General features: G+C 33.7%; 1 protein-coding gene, 1 long non-coding RNA gene and 1 other non-coding gene across 5 annotated transcripts; all 3 read left to right on the forward strand.

The window, feature by feature from the left end:
* The first annotated feature begins 741 nt into the window (after positions 1-741).
* On the forward strand, positions 742-3,877 carry LOC145032600 (uncharacterized). Of its 2 annotated transcripts, XR_013677173.1 has the most exons (4): positions 742-881; positions 2,095-2,228; positions 2,509-2,680; positions 3,050-3,877. It is a non-coding gene; the product is annotated as an uncharacterized LOC145032600 (long non-coding RNA). The 2 variants fall into 2 exon arrangements; XR_013677172.1 differs by lacking the exon at positions 3,050-3,877 and having other exon boundaries at positions 2,509-2,737.
* LOC145032995 (small nucleolar RNA snoR127) lies at positions 3,638-3,778 on the forward strand. Its single transcript, XR_013677263.1, has one exon. It is a non-coding gene; the product is annotated as a small nucleolar RNA snoR127 (small nucleolar RNA).
* Positions 3,878-7,300: 3,423 nt separating the features above from the next.
* Positions 7,301-9,958, forward strand: LOC145032601 (dnaJ protein homolog). Of its 2 annotated transcripts, none has more exons than XM_078981463.1 (7): positions 7,301-7,430; positions 7,560-7,746; positions 8,302-8,470; positions 8,571-8,718; positions 8,800-9,076; positions 9,171-9,369; positions 9,457-9,958. In XM_078981463.1, exons 2-7 carry the CDS (start codon positions 7,597-7,599, stop codon positions 9,777-9,779), a joined length of 1,266 nt encoding a protein of 421 aa, XP_078837589.1. In that variant the 5' UTR covers positions 7,301-7,430; positions 7,560-7,596; the 3' UTR covers positions 9,780-9,958. The 2 variants fall into 2 exon arrangements, with proteins under 2 accessions (XP_078837589.1, XP_078837590.1); XM_078981464.1 differs by having other exon boundaries at positions 7,311-7,430; positions 7,588-7,746.
* The last annotated feature ends 11,169 nt before the right edge of the window (positions 9,959-21,127 follow it).

A 21,127-nucleotide genomic window follows, 5' to 3' on the forward strand; every position in this document is an offset into this window, starting at 1 on the left:
TGAAATTCTCAATATAAATCTTACCCATGTAATTTAGTTTTATGCCATTGCAGTCTATTTAATTTTTTTATAGATAGACCTTTGTTTTTAGGGTTGGCACATGTATAGTTTTTTTTAATTAAAAAGCTATAAAGTTAAGTATAAAATAATAATTTTGTACGTATTTAACAGGACAAAACAAACGGTGTCAATGAAAGAACTAACCTAAAAACAAATTGAAACCCTAAAGTTGAAACGGGCAATATATGTTTTCCAGGGATCCAATACATAAGTTTTATATACCTGGATGGACCATTCTGGAATTTGCTATAGCTTCGATGTTTGACCGAGAACAGGAGACTTCCAACGGTGGAGATTGCTTGATAAAGGAAAGTACAGGCAGACGGAAGCACAAGGAGCATTCTAGAGCCTTCTTTAGTATCGTTTATATAACGATCAAACAATCTGGGCCGTCCATATCTACCTCGTTAAATACTATATACCTCCCACCCTCAAATTCCAATCCCCTCTCTCAACACAAACATAGCCGAGTCAAGTCTTCCCGTATCGATCTACTTCTTCGTTGGTACGCTTCTGTCTATCTTACATATTATTTTTCCTTTTTTACCTATCTGTTGTATCTTTACGCGATCGATTGATGGATTCGATCTGGTTTTGATCTTATTATGTTTTATCTTTTGCGTGTTTGTGTTAGATTTTTAATTGAATATTGAAGATCGCAGAAGAACAGGATGTTCGGTAGAGCACCTAAGAAGAGCGATAATACCAAGTATTACGAGATCCTCGGGGTCCCGAAGAATGCTTCCCAGGATGATCTTAAGAAGGCTTATCGTAAAGCAGCCATTAAGAATCATCCTGATAAGGGAGGAGATCCTGAAAAGGTTCTACTACCTAACCCTGTCTTTTTATCTTTTATATTTTATTGCTTTGTTTGTGTTTTCATACGTTGCTTAATCAATTCTTGGATGGTGTGATAAATTCTGAAACGTAATCTGGTATTTGCTGTGATGTAGTTTGTCGAAGATGATTGTGTAATTTAATTCCGTATCTGGTTTAAGATTAGCATCAATGATTTGTTTGAGGATGGGTAATTTAGACCCAAAAGTTCTGTAGTGTTGATAAGTTCCAATTATTCCAGTCGTTGAATATCCAAAAATTGCTAGTTTTTATTTGAACTGAAAATACCTTGCTCCGTGAGTCTTGTCAAATAATGAATATTATATACCGAATCATCAAATTGTTGGTTAACTGATGCCGTTTCTTGGTAATATACTAATATATATATTTTTTCATGTTCAAATTTCTACATTATATAGGCTAGACATCCTTTAAATATTCTATATACACTCTCAAGCCTTTGTTTGTAACAACTCAGTAAAATGGTGTCTTATCTTTGTACTCGTACTCACATACTCGAAATTGTGTCTACTTTTTAGTTCAAAGAGCTTGCCCAAGCATACGAGGTATTGAGTGACCCAGAGAAGCGTGAGATATATGATCAGTACTTTTATTTCTTTATGTGCTACAAAGTACTTTCAAATTTTCTTTTCATGAGAATATGATGCTATAATAAACATATATAAAGTACATTCCCTATTTTTTCATTTAGCTAATAAGGCTAAATGTAAAAAAAAAAAATCATGTTTTTTTTATATCAGCTTATCTTCATTTCTTTCAGTCAGTTTCTTCTTAACAAATTATATTATAATAAAATCAACCCAGTTAAAACATTATACTTTCAAAAGAATTATCTTATGAGAATAATACTTCTAAAATTCTATCCATTTATATCAGTAAAAGTTTCCTTGTGTTTGGATAATATTACTCTAACTTGGTGATTTTTTTGAGTAGAATGCTTTAATACTAAGGAATGAAAGTAAAATGGTATAATAAGTTAGCAAAAGTTCATTACTATTTCTTGCAGTTAACCCTTTCATCATTTGACTAATACTATAGTCAGTGTGTAACAGGAAATTGGAGGATCTTGAGGTTGATTTACATTTTTTATTTTGACTACAATGGAAATTTCTTTTTTTTTTTTTTTCTTTTCTTTGTTAAACTATTCGATTGTTGTTTATATTTTGTTTTAAACAGGAAGCGTTTGAACTTGGGGAGGAGGGAGGTTGAAAAAAGATTAAAATTTGGATGACCTGATTTGCAGCCAAAGGCTACACGAGCGTGATAGTGGTTTACCAAAACCTGGAAAAAGCTCAAACAAAATTATACAGGTTGTGGAAATTTCAACAAAGTTGTGCCAATAATATTAACATATAAATACAAAATGGGTTATATTGCAATTTTCTATCCCATTCCATGATGCAATGAAAACAATACATGTCTAGTAAAAGAATGAACAATGGAATAGACCATTGCAATGTTATGTATGATTCCATTCCTTCTCCAGTTCCATCCTGATAATACTAAACATTATACTTCGAGAAATTTATGCATCTTTTTTTTTTTTTAATTTTTTATCTTATGATTTATTTTTTATTATCTTATTTCAAGGGGGACAACTTTAACCAGTGAAGATGACTTGGTTTCGATGTGGAAGGAGTGCAGTGAGGATCTAAAAGATTGTTTAGTGTTTGTTTTACTTCCAATAGACAGCCTCTCTGTTGGCCTTTGCAGACATCAGGCCCTACTATTTATAACCTTATTGGACGGTTGGGATCCATGTGTATGTAACTCTATATATCTTTAAGCATATAAAGGCTTAATTACCTGTTACAGTCAATTAGTATTGTGGGATTTTCAGTTTTTCCTATTACTTCTATCAGATTGATTTCCACTTAGTTCTTTAGGTTTAGTTATACCGGATACATATCCGATCCCGGGGATCCTTCACTAGTTATTATTATTGTTATTATTATTTTTTTTTTTATGATTAACCTATTATAAAATTGTTAGTTGTCGTACTCGTATTGGTCTTTTTTGACGATCAATTTTAGGGTTTGGCTTTGATCAATACTTATAGTCGTATGCTCCTGTTCTTCTTTATTCCTTTCCCCCTTCCTCGTTTATTTATTAGGGTTTCTCATTATTTCAGCCTCCATTATCTCTGCTGAAGACATCCCAAGGACATCCTATTGTGAGACTGGTGAGAATCTCCTTAAAGTTATGATATTTGTTTATATTTCATTTTAGGCTTTGTTGCATTGGCCTCTTGATGCGAACCCTCTATAAAGAAACATATTCTTTCTTCACCCTGTTGGCCTCACCGTTACTCTGAATAAATCATTTCCATTTTGTTATATCCGAAGTCAATGTAAACAACCTTGCTGATTTTGGTAAAAGCTCAAGACTGGAAACACATGCGATAAAGAACCTTGATTAATTGGGTTTAAGATTACTTCATATTCCATTGATTATTTTTGAAGCTGCAATTAAACTCTTATACACATAGTCTTGAACTCTTAATCTACTGTTGCAGAAGGCTCGATTAGTATAAAAAGGCTGACCACTACTTACAGCTTTTTTATTCGATTAAAATTTTCTGAGTAGTTTATACAACGCTTTTGATGTGAACGTTAGGACTTGAGCAAAGTGATTCTTTTATATTAGTATAATCCATTATGTTAAATCAGAATTAGGTTTATCTATATCTATATCTACATCCAGTTGTGTATTTGTCTGTCTGGAATGATGCAACTTAGCCAAATCAGACATTGATGTGCTCCATAGCGATGGATGGTTGAAGTCAACTTACACTTGACATCCTTATGTTGAAGCGCATCTCTCTGATGATAAAACAGAGATGGGTTTCTAGCTGACCAGATTTACTTCATAATTTACAAGTGTTTAAGGCAAAAAACTCTTAAATTTTTTAGTACAAGTTTCTTTTAAAATGATTTATTCAGCTATATTTTTAATTTCATGGAGGTGAATAGCTACATTTTATTGCCCATTTGATGTTCTTCTTGGTTGATTACACCCATTTTAACCTATCCAATCGAATAGCAGTTCAAAAGTCAGAAAAAAAAAAAAAAATTCTAACAGTTGAAATATAGACATAGAGCTCCCATTATTTGTAGCGTGGACATATGGTAAAGTAAATTAAATATGATACTTTTGTAATTTTAATAAAGTATGTGACAACCACATGTAACAATTAATTAATAAATCATGACAAAGTCCATGATCTAATAGAACAATACGACGCTTAGTGAAAACATAACTCTTTCAAACTTACATCAATGGTGGGGGTCTTTAACTCTCTATTGGATCTTCACCACTTTACTTTCGAATACACCCGGCAATATGTAAAATGGCATCTCAGGACAAGCAAATTTCCATTCCCAGAATACTCTATAAAGTATAAATCCTTCCTATAGATTTTCGTACTCAATATTAACATAGAAAGTGGTTATCAAACCATAATTTTGGCAAATCCAAAAGGATCAAGAAGCAATGTTATATTATTAAAGACTTTATCATCTCCAACCTATATCTATTGTTTTAAACCAAAATAGAATAAAAATTGATGCAAATAATGTTTCAACTCAATCTTTTACATCATTTCGTACACTAAAAATATATTTCATAATATATTTTTTTATAACTTATATTGATCATCAAAATCATTCTTCAACTGCCAGATTTTTAAAAATTTATTTACAATTTTTTTTGTTGTAATAACTACATAAAATATATTACTACAAAGCATAACCAAATAAATTATTTGCATATTATTAAATAATATTAATTTAATATATAGTATAATATTATAATTAATAATTATTATATTTATAATATACATAGTATTTTTTATAAACTAAAATAAATAAACATAGAATTTGAAGGACTAAAATGACATTTGAAATTTGACACCATTATGGTGCAAATGAATAATATAACACTAATATACTATTCCTTTTAAAGAAATTTACTAATTTAGCAAAATTTGCTAGTGACTTTTCATAAAATAGCAAAAAAGTTTATTTTTTATAAAATATTTAAAATTGCAAATGGCTAGATTCTATATGTTATTTAGGCTTTCCACATGCTATTTACGAATGTTATAAAAATGCTAAATTTTTTCTATCGGGACACCAAATTCCAAATAGACTTTGTTCCATCCACGATTTCCTCTCTTCTCCATCTAAGATTTTACTTTTTATTTATTTATTATTATTTTTTTTTGTAGGTTTAACTGAGAATTTGGTTAGGTTGACTATGAATTCAGGAGAACAGATAGAATCATCCATTGTTCTTCAATCAAGGACTTTGAGAGAGTTTTCCCAAAATGAAAGGATGAAAAAATGAGGGCTTTCCAAAAAAAAATGATATTTATTCTTGGGATGGTCAAAATCACATATGGATTTGATCCAAATTGCAGATGGAAGTCCATCTAAGAATCTACAAGTTTTTTATGCACAATTTGTGCATTAATGATTTGTATATTCGCAGTTGAACTTCCGATTTTATAGATGGTCCCTAATTACCTACGATATTAATGGCTATTTTGTGAAATTTGCTAATTTTTTGCTATTTTGTGAAAACTAATTAGCAAATTTGGTCATATTTGCAAACTTCTCTTTCTTTTACACTAAAATGGTGCAAGAAATGAAATGGGATTGCATATTGATTTACACCATTTTGGTGTGAAAATAAGAAATGAAATGGTATTGTATATGGATTTACACCATTTTGGTGTGAAAATGAGATATGGAGTAGTGTTGGAAAGGCCCTTAATTATTGAACTTGATATTATAAAACTTAACAAATTATTCCTAACTCATAATATGACTTGACTGTCTTGATAAAACATTGTTTCTACATATTATTTGAGCTATTTACACTTTTATACATTCATTCGTATAAGAGAATCAACATTGTAGAGAGAAACAACAGTGGCTTGGATGACGGTGGCAAGTCACAATCACTTGGATAACGGTCAATGAAAGTGTAGAGAACATAAAGAGAAAGATATACTGAGAGAAAGGTAGAAGAAAAAATAGGGCACAACTAAGGGTGTATTTCGAGAAACTTAACTAAAGATGATGGCTGATCGACGTTACTGCTGTTTCGGTGGTGTTGTGGTCGTAGTCATGGTGAATTTATGGTGGTTCGGTTCTCAGTGGCTGTAATGTTAATATTCGCATATGGTGGTGTCAACGGTAGGAGGAAGAAAGACCAACAACGGTGGCGATGACAACACATATGGTGAATGGTGATGATGTGGCCGCTCGGATATCGGTGGCGGGGATGCTGGTGGTCGATGTGGTGGCAACAACAACTTCTTCTGTTAAGATTTAAAGAGAAGGTTCATGAGATGTATTATGGTTTCTTTATAGTATAGAGAGGGTTTATAGGGAGATAATGTGTACGAATGGGTATTGATATAAATAGATGATGATTAAGTCACGATTACAACCATTAAACATGTTATGTTGTATTGGTTTGTGTCGAGTTGAACCATTAAACAACTTGAGAGAGTTTTTTACTAACCTAACCCACTTAATTAGTGTGTTGTGTCAACTTATTTATTTTTCGTCTTGAGCTTATGTCGAACTCGTCCTATTAACATGTTAGGCTTTAGGCATTGTGAGTGTAACATATCATGTCAGATTAAAACAATAAACTGACATTGAGAAAACATAATTCCACTGAATAAGTACGAAGTAATAAAGGGATGAAACAGAAAGTAGGGGTTTCATTGGAAAAATGATTTCTTCCATTATGATTTTTGATAGGCCTCGCAAATATGTCGTGTCGGTTCGTATCGAGTTGAAATATCAAACAGATTTGTCCATATTCTAACCCTTTTAATTAATATGTCGTGTCATATCAATAAATTTATTTTCATATCGAGTTAGTATCAAGTTAGCAAGTAAGGATTTAAACAAAGAAATGATTTTTGAGTTGAAATTCTCAATATAAATCTTACCCATGTAATTTAGTTTTGTACCATTGCAGTCTATTTAATTTTTTTATAGATAGATCTTTGTTTTTAGGGTTGGCACATGTATAATTTTTTTTAATTAAAAAGCTATAAAGTTAAGTATAAAATAATAATTTTGTACGTATTTAACAGGACAAAACAAACGGTGTCAATGAAAGAACTAACCTAAAAACAAATTGAAACCCTAAAGTTGAAACGGGCAATATATGTTTTCCAGGGATCCAATACATAAGTTTTATATACCTGGATGGACCATTCTGGAATTTGCTATAGCTTCGATGTTTGACCGAGAACAGGAGACTTCCAACGGTGGAGATTGCTTGATAAAGGAAAGTACAGGCAGACGGAAGCACAAGGAGCATTCTAGAGCCTTCTTTAGTATCGTTTATATAACGATCAAACAATCTGGGCCGTCCATATCTACCTCGTTAAATACTATATACCTCCCACCCTCAAATTCCAATCCCCTCTCTCAACACAAACATAGCCGAGTCAAGTCTTCCCGTATCGATCTACTTCTTCGTTGGTACGCTTCTGTCTATCTTACATATTATTTTTCCTTTTTTACCTATCTGTTGTATCTTTACGCGATCGATTGATGGATTCGATCTGGTTTTGATCTTATTATGTTTTATCTTTTGCGTGTTTGTGTTAGATTTTTAATTGAATATTGAAGATCGCAGAATAACAGGATGTTCGGTAGAGCACCTAAGAAGAGCGATAATACCAAGTATTACGAGATCCTCGGGGTCCCGAAGAATGCTTCCCAGGATGATCTTAAGAAGGCTTATCGTAAAGCAGCCATTAAGAATCATCCTGATAAGGGAGGAGATCCTGAAAAGGTTCTACTACCTAACCCTGTCTTTTTATTTTTTATATTTTATTGCTTTGTTTGTGTTTTCATACGTTGCTTAATCAATTCTTGGATGGTGTGATAAACTCTGAAACGTAATCTGGTATTTGCTGTGATGGTAGTTTGTAGAAGATGATTGTGTTATTTAATTCCGTATCTGGTTTAAGATTAGCTTCAATGATTTGTTTGAGGATGGGTAATTTAGACCCAAAACTCTGAAGTGTTAATAAGTTCCAATAATTCCAGTCGTTGAATATCCAAAAACTGCTAGTTTTTATTTGAACTGAAAATACCCTTCTCCGTGAGTCTTGTCAAATAATGAATATTATATACCGAATCATCAAATTGTTAGTTAACTGATGCCGTTTCTTGGTAATATACTAATATATATATTTTTTCATGTTCAAATTTCTACATTATATAGGCTAGACATCCTTTAAATATTCTATATACACTCTCAAGCCTTTGTTTGTAACAACTCAGTAAAATGGTGTCTTATCTTTGTACTCGTACTCACATTCTCGAAATTGTGTCTACTTTTTAGTTCAAAGAGCTTGCCCAAGCATACGAGGTATTGAGTGACCCAGAGAAGCGTGAGATATATGATCAGTATGGTGAGGATGCCTTGAAGGAAGGAATGGGTGGTGGAGGTGGTGGCCATGATCCCTTTGACATCTTCCAATCTTTCTTTGGTGGTGGTAATCCCTTTGGAGGTCAGAAAACGTCATCTAGAACAAAGTTAATTTCAGATTTTTTTTTTGGTATGTAAGTTTTTTTTATTCTTGTAGCTCATTTGAAATCTTCTGTATCCAGGTGGTGGTGGTGGCAGCAGCAGGGGTCGTAGGCAAAGAAGGGGCGAAGATGTCATTCACCCCCTTAAAGTTTCCCTTGAAGACCTCTACAATGGAACTTCCAAGAAACTATCTCTTTCACGTAATGTAATCTGCTCCAAGTGTAAGGGGTGAGTAGTGATGGAGTTCTCATCTTCCTACTTGTATTGGTTCCCTTTCTTCTTTCACTAACTCAAGTTCGAATCTTACAGCAAGGGTTCAAAGTCAGGCGCTTCAATGAAGTGTGCAGGGTGTCAAGGTTCAGGAATGAAAGTCTCCATCAGACATCTTGGCCCATCTATGATCCAACAAATGCAGCATCCATGTAACGAGTGCAAGGGCACTGGTGAAACCATTAATGATAAAGATCGCTGCACACAGTGCAAGGGTGAGAAAGTTGTTCAAGAGAAGAAGGTTCTAGAAGTCCACGTGGAGAAGGGCATGCAGAATTCCCAGAAGATCACCTTCCCTGGTGAAGCAGATGAAGCTGTAAGCTTTTTTCGTTTAATTATGATCTGAATGTATAAAGTCATGTATCTTATATATATGGATTATGGACTCACTTTGTTTATGTTTTTTGCAGCCTGACACAGTTACAGGTGATATTGTGTTTGTGTTGCAACAAAAGGAGCACCCTAAGTTCAAGAGAAAGGGTGATGACTTGTTTGTTGAGCACACATTGAGTTTAACCGAGGCTCTGTGTGGGTTCCAGTTCATATTAACTCATTTGGATAGCAGACAGCTTCTCATCAAATCCGAACCTGGGGAGGTTGTTAAGCCTGGTATGTTTGTGAATTCCTTTACAAAATTGTTAGGTTTAATCTCATAATCTGTTTTTGATTGTTAATCTATGATTATTGTTTGTGTAGATCAATTCAAGGCGATAAATGATGAGGGAATGCCGATGTATCAGAGGCCATTCATGAAGGGGAAGCTGTACATCCACTTTACTGTTGAGTTCCCGGAATCATTGTCGCCTGAGCAGTGTAAGGCGTTGGAGGGGGTGCTGCCACCTAAGCCTTCCATGCAGATGACAGATATGGAGTTGGATGAATGTGAAGAGACAACTCTGCATGATGTCAACATTGAAGAGGAGATGAGAAGGAAACAGCAGCAGCAAGCTCAAGAAGCTTATGATGAAGATGAAGATATGCATGGTGGTGCACAGAGGGTACAATGTGCACAGCAATGAAGATGTGCATTGAAACATGGTGCTCGTTTATAGGGGGTTCTGGGATGATAATAATATTTGGTGTAATTGTTTTTTTGTTATGTTATAGTGATAAATCCGGTCTATCTATTTTGGTAAGTGTTTAAGATGTATGGATGATTTACTTGTTCTGAACAATGATTTTGCCAAGCTTTTTCAGACTTTCTGGATATCTTTATTACCCTTGTTTGTTTCCAAGGGTTTTGTTTTATTTTATTTAGAGTAAATCACTAAATTCGTCTATATGGTTTGATTAAAATTATTCGTTTGGTCTTTAATTTATATTTTGCACTCGGATCGTACTTAAGGTTTGATTTGGATGTGTTTTTTTGTACCTATGCTTTGGTTAAAATTGTATATTTGGTCTAGGATCAACATAACAAAGTATAAAATTAGGATACACACAACAAAGTATAAAATTATTTGGGTTAATGTCATAAAACCCTCAAGTTTTCAGGATTTTGTCGATTTTGTTTAAAGTTGAATTTTATGTTCGTTTTTAGTTTTTACCCTAACATTTTCCAAAAAATGTTCGGTTTTACTCTTTTACCGGTGATAATAGGTTACCATTATATTAGCTTCGTTAAAAAACCCTTAAGTTTAAAGTTTTTTAAGTTTTTACTCTCAAGTTTATATTTTTTTTTTACACTTTTACCTTTTGTATATTTTATTTCATATTATATGTATTCATGCAGAAAATTTATATCTATATACAATTTTTTTTTAATTAAGTATTGTATTTATATTTTTTTAATGTTATTTCTTCATATATATATATATATATATATATATATATATGTGTGTGTGTGTGTGTGTGTGTGTGTTTAAAAATATTTAAGATGTAAAAAAACGCAAATTAATATGCTTTTAGAACTACAAGTACATATTTTTATGCATTTAAAAATATACATGTTAATAAAAAAACTTGTTGAATCATAAATATGTATTTTGATATATGTTTTTTTTAAGTATAAATATATTTTTAGAAATATATATACATATTTATATATAATAATGTAAAAATATGTATTTATACTTCTAAAAACTATATCTATAAAACACGTATTCATAATTTTAAAAATATTATTTATCTTTTTAAATGGTATAACCTTGTAAACACACACACAAACAAACAAACATATATATATATATATATATATATATATATATATATATATATATATATATATATAACATTAAAAAAATATAAATACAATATTTAATTAAACATTTTTTCGTATATAAATACGATTTTTCTACATGAATACGTATATTATGAAAAAAATACTTAGGGTAAAAGTGTACAAAAATTATAAACCTAAGGGTAAAAACGCAAAAAAAGGTAAACTTAAGGTTTTTTTTGCAAATTTAATATAATGGTAACATGAAAAATTTGTTATTATCGGTAAAAGGGTAAAACCGAATATTTTTTTCTAAAATGTTAGGGTAAAAACGGACATAAAATTCAACTTTGGGCAAAACCGATAAAATTCTGTAAACTTGAGGGTTTTTATGACATTAACCCATTAGGGAATGCCTAGAAATCCTTTTTAATAAATGAAAGTGTTTTTTTTGCTATATATCATTTTCTCTTTCATTTTGATACTTATCATTTTGTGAGAATTTTAGAGATTTTATTTTTTACTTGTCGTTTTTTATGGATTTATATTTTCTTAAAATAATAAAATTCCACAAAATTATAATGAGATCTATAAGAAAATAGGAAATAAAATTATCCTATTAATTGGTAATAAATTCTCATAAATACTTCAAACGATTTAGTTTCTTTTGCAAGTTTTCAGAAGATTAGATTATGTTATGGAAAATATTACATTATAAAATATTTCATATTTATATATTGATATTAAAATTTTATTTTTAATAAATCCGTATAATATACGGGTCTCACACCTAGTATGATTATTATATTAATGGTATACACTCGTACTAAAAAACACCCTTGATCAAATGTGATATTTTATATTAATGATGATCTAATAAATTAAAAACATATTTCAATAATAGAACAATAACTATACCATTATTTTTTAATAATAAATAATAAATTAAAGCATAAATATGAGCCAAATAAAATATAGTTTTTTAATATAAAATTATAATTTTTTCTTTCTAAAAACTTTTATTAAGAAACTGTTAGTAAATATACTATATAGGCTTGCACAAAAAAACCGGTTTACGATCGGCCTAACCGAAAACCGATTCACCTTGAACCGGTCCACTGTTGAACAAATTTGATGTCGAACCGAACCACCGATTTATAGTAAATAGGACTTCTAGCCATTCGAACCGGTTTATGCTGAACCGGTCTAGAAAACCGGTTTTGAACTGATTTTGAACCGGTCTAGAGAACCGGTTATGAATTGGTCTAGAGAACCGGTTATGAACCGGTCTTACAAATTAACAATGCACATATTAGCTATGATATCCTAAGAAACAAAGCAAACATTGTAAAAAAGAAGCAATTATGTCTGAATTTTTTTGAAATGGTTCACCAAACCAGTTTATGGTGAACCGATTTGAGGCGAACCGGTTGGTATTGAACCGAACCGGTTTGTATAGGTTCGAATTATTTTGGTGGTGAATTGGTTTGAAACCGAACCGGTTTAGGGGTGAACCGGTCCAGTTAAAACGATTTATGCATGCCTAATGCTATATAACAAATTAATAGAAAAAAAATGATTAGCCGACCCACAACAATTAGTCAAACCCATTATTTAATTATAAAATTAAATTCAAAACCCTAAAATTATGTTCAATTCTAAATTGTTCTCTGGAAAATATTACAGCCGCCGACAAAGACCACCGGCATCACCTACACAACCGGAGCATCGTCATCCGCCGTACAAACACCCAACAAGCCCACTACCTCTAGTTCCGACCACTTTTCATATGTCTCTCCATCGATGTGTCTCTCGATTTGTCTTTTTGTTTTTTTCTTATGGCAGTGACCAGCGGTATGCCACCGACGTCTTGCTCTTTGTCTTTATCTTTGTTGATCTCTCTCTCATTTTTTGTGCATCTGTTATCTCCCGACAGTGGTGAATCTTCGGTGGATGGCGATAGTTGCGGGTTGCAGCAGTGAGAATGGTTGGAGGACTCTTTTGCTATAATGTATATTATTGGAGTGATGTTATTATATTATTAACTGAAAAAAAAACTAATTAGATGTAAAAAAAATTATACATATAGAAAAAAAAAGAATGAAACTAACTGAAAAAATTAACTAAGAAAAAAATTAATTAGATGTAAAAAATATATGCATGTTAAAAAGTAATAATAATAATAAATTTTGCTAAACAATTTACAATGTTGTCAGAGTTTCACAGTTTTTGAAATTTAATAGAGTGTTTATTTAGTAGAAAAAACTAATAAGGTGTTTATGAGTTGTGTATTTAGTAGCAACCTAAAACTTTGCGGGCTGCAAAATGGATATTGATGAAAAAGTTGTATCCAAAAGAGTGATCAACTAAGTCAAACCGGGGAGGAAGGCTTGTTGGTTGAGGTGTTCCACTACCGGTCTGTGTCAGGTGGGGTGGGTTTTTTAAATCAAATTTGGGCTAGACACAGGGAAGGAAAGGAGAAACACGACTTTGGAGGTAGGCGACTTGAACAGGTTCTTCGGGAACATCATTCTCTCCAAAAGCACTGACCAAAACTAGTCAACTACATATCAAACATCCAAATCTTGAGATGCATTTTATTTTATTAAAGTTTGGCCTTTTGAAGTTGCCACAATGTGGTGAAGGATTGCCACGACCTGGCGAGACATTTTTGGTTGCGGATTTCTTTTGACCCACCATGCTATGACACGCCGCTGCAGACTTAAACCCTAACCTTCCACGTTTTGCACCCTATTTAAAGGAATGAGGAAGCTATGGTTTGCTCTTCTTACTGTACTTATGGGTCGACGACACCAATCCCGACCCACTGAATTGTGCTATGTAGAATGCTAGCTGTTTTTGTTACTCTTGCATGTATGATTGGATTGAAATATACACAGGGATGGCCCCATTATTGTATGTTTGGATTGAAATATACCCTAGGGTTGGGCCAATGATTGTATGTTTTGGTTGAAATATACCCAAAGGCTGGGCCCATGATTGTATGTTGGGTTGGATTATACCCCAGGATTGAGCCTACTGATTAGTATGGTATGTCGCATTTTGGGGAACTCACTAAGCTTTGTGTTTACGGTTTTGTGGTTTAACGTTTTTAGGTGCTTCCAGTTCGAAAGGAAGGGCTCAACGTGCTCACACAACATCCAATTCACGATTCCTCATTTATGACTATTTTACTCTGATGATTTTGATACACTTTATTGTGATTGATTTTGAGTCACTTGATGTATAGATTGATGAATTTTAAAATGAAAAATTGTATCACTTTTTTTGGGATGTTACAAGTTGGTATGAGAGCCTTGGTTTGAGAGATTCGGGCACAATATTGGGTGTGTGAGAACTCAAACTGAGGGATTGATAATCTTATGAAAAGAAAAATGAGTTTTCTAAAAATATTTTACAAAGAAAAGGGGGTATGATGCATGCAATCAACTAAACTTAAGTAAATGATTCCTAAAATACCTATACCAATTTATTATGACTAATATGCATGTTATGTGAATTGCATGATAGAGTAAGGCTAAGGATACCTTCAAGAATCGTATGCTAGAATTTCCTGATTTGTGTGATGCCTTATAACCTTGGGGGGATTGGATGCTATTTATTAGTTGAGATTTATATTGGCTCAGTTAATTGCTAAGTGTATGCTTTAAAAATTATATACGATTAGGTTCATATAGACCAAGAATGATTGGTTTGGCCTTATTTTATGTTCCTTGTTTGGTTGTGGTCTTAGGGTAGAATCATTTATTCGAAAATCTAAGTGGTCCAATTTTGTGCATAATTTGCATGCATAAGGAAACCAATGGTGTTGGTAGAGGTTCCTAGTATTGTAGAGGCTGGCGAGTTGAGATTTCCTAGGAGAGCCTAGGAAATGCCCTAGTAGGATATGTAAGCTGCTTAGCATAGGGACTGTATGTTTATAGATTAGTAGGGTGACTTAGAGGATTCGAGATGGTTCTTGAGGGAAGTATGGATAAGTGTGGAAGGTAGTGGGACCCTATTACCGAAAGCACGTGATATATATATTCGAGTCAAGGATGGTTTTGGAGGCTCTATGTGACATCCCAAAATCACGGCCAGAAAAGACCGATTTTGTTTATGCTTTATAAAAATCAGAGTACTTCATTTTATAAAAAGGTTGCGGAATTTATTCCCAGAAAAACATGGTAAATACGTTATTAAAACATTTTCGAAGAAACGTATTTATTTCATTTTAAAACGTTTGGGACGTCATCGTTAATACAGGAACATAAGCATAAACAGAACTTACAATTATTCACACTAGTGGTCTACATCTCTTTAAATCTCTCAGTGTAATGTCACTTCATATCAATACCTGTGATATAAATAAACTGAGTGGGTCAGGTTGGGAAACCTGGTGAGCACATAGGGATTTCAATCCCACAATGTTATACCATATATATAGTTTAAAATTCACAAAATATACAATTTCACCATACATATATATAAACAACTCTTATCCCACCCCGTCGATCCTCGCAACGAGGCTATCCATACTCTCGGACCTAAGATTAGTCGTTTTACCTACTCCATACTCTCGGATCAGAAATGAACGAATTTACCAAATCCATACTCTCAGACTAGGGACGAATGACTAATCCATACTCTCGGATTAAAGATGAATGATTATGCCTAATCCATACTCTCGGACTAGGGACAATAGCTAATCCATACTCTCGGATTAACGACGAATGATTATGCCTAATCCATATTCTCGGACTAGGGACAATGACTATGTCTAATCCATACTCCCGGATAAGTGACATATACTAACTTCTATTCTCTGAGTTTTACTCACTGGTACTCGTAAGAATATACTACCCAATATTCCTCATTTTTAATTTAGGTCTACTCTTTATCCTAAATTATCAAATATAATCAGGTATGTTCTTTAACACGAATTTCAAGCAACATCAATTAACTCGCACATAAACATATAATTAATACTTCAATCAATACTTGTATTAAAATCATGTTCATGAAAGGGACTATGCACTCACCTGAGAAGGTGGTGACTCGGTACTCGGACAGCGCTTCGTTTACTTTAAAATAATTTCCTTCGACGAAACCTAGTATTATCACCAATAGATTTTAGTCTATTATTCGCCGAGACTAATTAATAGTCTAGCTATTATTACTATTATATAAGCGTTAAAAAAAATACTTATATAACCCATAATAATAGCCCAAGTATTTATTATATGTTCTTAATAACGTTAATATAATTAAATAAAAACTATATTAAAAATAGCGTAGGCGTAGCTCACTTACAGCGGGTTTTATAGAAAACCAGGCTTTGCTTGGAGCAGCGTTTCCGAGCCGAAAAGCTCTTCTTCTCGGAGCCGTTGAGCACTCCGGGGCTTCCGCCTCGTGCTAGGGAGGTTCCCTAGGCTTTTCGGGGGATTTCGGGGCTAGAGAGAGGTTCTAGAGAGAGAGTAAAGAGAAGAAAGAAAGGGAAAGGTGTGAAGAAAATGAGGGTGGGAGAGGTGGTATTTATAGGGTGAAAATGGCTGAACTTGGTGCCACATGTCACCATCTAGTGGCAAGACTTGGGGAGAAAGCAATGGCCAAGATTGTGCCACATCACCCATTTTCGCACAACACACTTCCGACTTCTAAAATCCGTAACTTTCACATACGACCTCCGTTTTTGACGTTCTTTATATCCACGCGTAGGTAAAAATAATATCTACAACTTTCATTTTGACTCCGTCGGCTAATTCTCGACCGATCTTAAATTTAACAGTACGAGGCGTTTAGACTGTTAAATGACCGCGAAGAATTCGTAACTCCTTCATACGGACTCCGTTTTCGTCTGTCTTTTTACCGTTGAGTTCCTATTAATGAGATCTTCAACTCTCATTTATTTCACGTAAGCCAAAAACCGCTCGAACTAAAATTCGAGTTTCGGGATGTACACTACTAAGCCGAATCTTAGAAAAATCATAACTTCCTCATACGAAGTCAGATTTGGGCGTTCTTTTTATCGACGCTCTTAGTTTAACATATTCTACGACTTTTGTTTAGATTGCTAAGGCTAAAAAGTCTTCTATCGTAAATTTACTATTTACGTCTTCCGGTGCCGTGCCGGTTTTGCCGTAAAACTTCGGCGGGCCATAACTTCTTCGTTATAACTCGGATTTCAGCGTTCTTTATATGTACGGAAACCTTCTGACATATTCTAAAACTTGGTTAAGACTATTCATTCTAAATAATCTTTTGTCAAAAAGTCATTTTTGACCCCTATTGCCTCTAAATTGACTAGCCCGGATCTGCGGGCGTTACACTCTAAGAAGCATGCATATTGGGAGTTCCCTCGAGTGGGGAGCTTCCAGTTCTGGTTCTGGTTCTGGTGCATAACTGATTGATGAGCAGATGAATGAGTTTATCACGTCAGAGATGACTCGCGGTGTTATGGAAGCCACCCTTGTGATTTTTGGTACTATAAAGAGGGGGTTATGGATGAGAGTATCAGGGCCTTTTGGGCTAAGATCACGGCAGGAAAATTAGGTGTGCGGACTCCCTCCTTTCAGGATTTCAAGGCATGTGGAGCTCCAGAGTTCTTTGGGGCTAAGGACCCTATTGATAGCCGCCGATGGATCGCTAATGCTTAACAAAAGAACTTCTGCCATAAGGAGGCGAAGGTGGGGTTTGCATCCTACTTTTTGAGGGACCGAGACCGTGATTGGTGAGAGGAGGTCGACTGTGCATTGGGATCTACAGATGTGGTGGCTATGACTTGGTAGGATTTGCTGACTAGATTCCAGGAGGAGTTTGCACTGGCGATTGTTGTGCAACAGTTGGCAAGGGAGTTCCAGGACCTTTTCCAGACTATTGAGAGTGTGGTAGAAATCACCGCCAAATGCCAAAAGAGGGCTTTGTTGGTTCAGTAGTATGTTGCGGATGAGGAGATGAAGAAGAAGAGATATCATGACATGTTGAGAGATGATATCAGATAGTTTGTGAGCTTTTCGGTGTGCAAGACCCTTAAGGACATGATTGATAGAGAACGGGAATAGGAGATGAGTTGGACCTTTAGGCGAAGTGCAAGGCGGAGCAGGTGCATACAACGGTGGCCAAGAGAAAAGGCCAGGGGTTTCTGATTCACATCCTAGAGGCCAACAAGGCAGAATCCATTGTGGCAAGTGCGACAAGCCGCACAGTAGGGCATGTTAAGCAACGGTATCAGGTTGTTTTAGATGTGGGCATACTGGACATAAGAGTAGGGATTTCCCTCATGGTGTATTCATTTGCTTTCATTGCAATCAGATTGGCCATAAAAAGGCTGATTGTTTGAGACTGACGGGAAGAGCAGTGGTTGCGTATTAAACCGTCGTCATGCATAATTTAAGCAAAAATATTTTCACTGGTTGGTTGCACTAAATGATAGCACAGGGAAGCAGGGTTGAATCCTCAGGGACATAACCAAGTAGTCAATGCCTTATTTGCAGAAGGAAAATACTAGTGATTTAAACATCATATATGAAAAACGGGGATTTTTAATTAACAACTAAACTAAATAGCATAGAGAATAAACTAAACAAATTTAATAATAAAAACGAATTCAAATCTGTTGCGATTTACATAATCATGCAAACAACCCAGATTTGGTTGTTTAGAATGTGTTCTATCTAAGCTGGTACTCAGAAAACCTAAGAAGCTCTAGTATAATCTCTTTTACCTAGTTAAATTAACCAAAACAAGCTCTTCAGTAACCCAAGCTTTTTACCGTCTAATTAAACAAACTCTTAATTAAGATTTGAAAAGTTGCATTAAGATCTTTGTAAAATTCCCATCAATACCCAATACTTCTCACAACCTCAGAAGCATAAAGGTATGAAATTTCAGTTTATATCAGAGTTAAATCCCTAACACGGAACCAATTTGATACTTGTTACTTATTATTAGTTGACAAGAACAATTACAAATTCTGTTAACCGATTAACTGGAGTGATTAAACCCTAGCTAGGTGATCAAACTAACAAGAGTTAAAAATCAAACATTCATTAAGCTTAAAATTAAAACAACTAGATAGAAGCACACAATGAAAACCAAATCTGATAACTGATCACATGAAGAGTACTAGTCTATTGCAGAACTAAAAACTAGGGTTTTAGCCAGACATGGCTAAAATCTGATACAAACTAGTAAAAGGAAACATTCAACTACTGAATCTTACTAAACTAGTTAAAAGACACGATCCACAGTCTTCAGATCTTAAGAAATAGCTAAAATCAGATAGAAATCGTCTCATAAATCGTCTTTTTCGTTGTTTGGAGCTTCAGGAAGCGGCCAACCTTCAATCTGATCAGAGAGGCATCCTATATCTACAATCTAGAGTCTTCGAGAGTAAGAAATCATAAAATTAGATAGAATTTTTGGCCATTTGATCGAATTTTGCATTTTTTTCAATTTTCAGGACTTTTTTTTCCGCGACGTGTTTATTCGACCGAATATCAAGTCAAAATTCGATCAAATTTTTGCATTTTCTGATTTTTTCACAAATAAGAAAGTTGTCCGAAAGTTTGTTTAGTTTCCAGAACATTTTAAATCTTGTCAATCGGAGTTACGAATCATGAGATATGGTCAAAATACTGATAGGGGGTGAAAGCTGCCAACAACATCCTTTAAGCTTTAGAATGTAGCAATTTATCTTCGCTGGATCAATTCGATCAAATTTTTCTCGACCAAAATAGGTTCCAAGCATTCCTCGAAATCCTTCATAAGTTCCAGCTTCATTTAACTTCAATGCTCCATCGAACACATACAAAGTTGCTGCCAAAGTATTGCTCCATCAAATTATCTGAAAATGACATAAAAACGTTAGTAGTACGAGAATTCTAACAAATGACATGAGCTAAAGATTTTTTAAATTAATGAAATGCAAATGTGAAAAATATGATTCTAAATGCTAATAAAAACTACCCTAAAATATGCATAAGTTGTCATCAATCAAATCTCCCCAAACTTGAACTTTACTTGCCCTCAAGTAATAAAAAGATTAAAAATTATAACTGAAATGGAAAGATGTAGATGACATAAAAAGAACTTGGAATAAAATGAATGAAATTAAAAACTTAAACTAAAAATACTTCACTATTTTTTTCTTCACATGATCAGACTTAACACCATTGAAATCTCCAATGGAATCACTACCTAGACAATCATCACAATACCTTCCATCTTTCACAAATTCCCAAAGTCAAGAAGAAGCTTGACGGTGTGAACCAATAAATCAATTGTAAATTATATTTAAACTTTATACCTTAATTAGCATTGCAAGAGAAAATAACACATTTCAGAATTTCATTTCCTCAAGACTAGATAACTAAGAACAAGGCTCGATGCATCCTTAAGAACCCGTCACGTCAAATAAGCTTTCACTGAAGCAGTGGGCCACACCCATAAGGGTCCAGCTCCTATGCTTTCAGTTTTGAGAGAAACAAATATCATATCACACAGTTCTTCATTCGCGTCAGATTTGTCTTTGAGATGGCTTATGAATTGATTGATCTTGATTCTTTGTATTTTTGCTTTCAACTTTGAGTTCTTCAATCATTTTTTGTGAGTTTCTTGAGATTTCTTCAATTAAGTGCTTGAACTTTGACTTGGGTACAAGATATGATATTTAGTACCCTTCTTTTCTTTGACTGTATGGATTTGATATAAGGGCTCTTTGTTACCGTGAAGGTAATGTGTATCAACAAATAGGTCCATGTTTTGTGGGTCCAGACTTGTCGATCAAGGTTCTTTTTGAACATTCCAAAGAAAATAGTTCTAAAACTGTTATTACCGCCCACATAGTGTTTCGGTACGCCATTTTTTAAAATTTTTTGTAGCTAGTGTCTCAGATCACGGTGTTTTGCGACTCCTAGGTATGAGAACTATTACTAAACTTACCACTATCGATGTGTTCGCTTCAGACTTTCATTTTCCATTTATACATAGATATCGAATGCAAGAATATCATTATATCATGTAACTTTTTTTGGAATTTTATTTCTAGAATTTTTATAAGTCAGCAAAAAATAAAAATAAAACCTTTTTGGTTTTTTTATGAAAGCAGAAAAATAAAAATATAAACATAAAATATTTTTGGATTTTTTTTTCAGATTTTTTTTAATACAAATTCAATGTAGAATGCAAAAAGGAAAACTAAAAAATTGG

The sequence above is a fragment of the Lactuca saligna genome, chromosome 2, assembly GCF_052625555.1.
Source record: "Lactuca saligna cultivar CGN05327 chromosome 2, ASM5262555v1, whole genome shotgun sequence".
NCBI classification, from domain to species: Eukaryota; Viridiplantae; Streptophyta; class Magnoliopsida; order Asterales; family Asteraceae; genus Lactuca; species Lactuca saligna.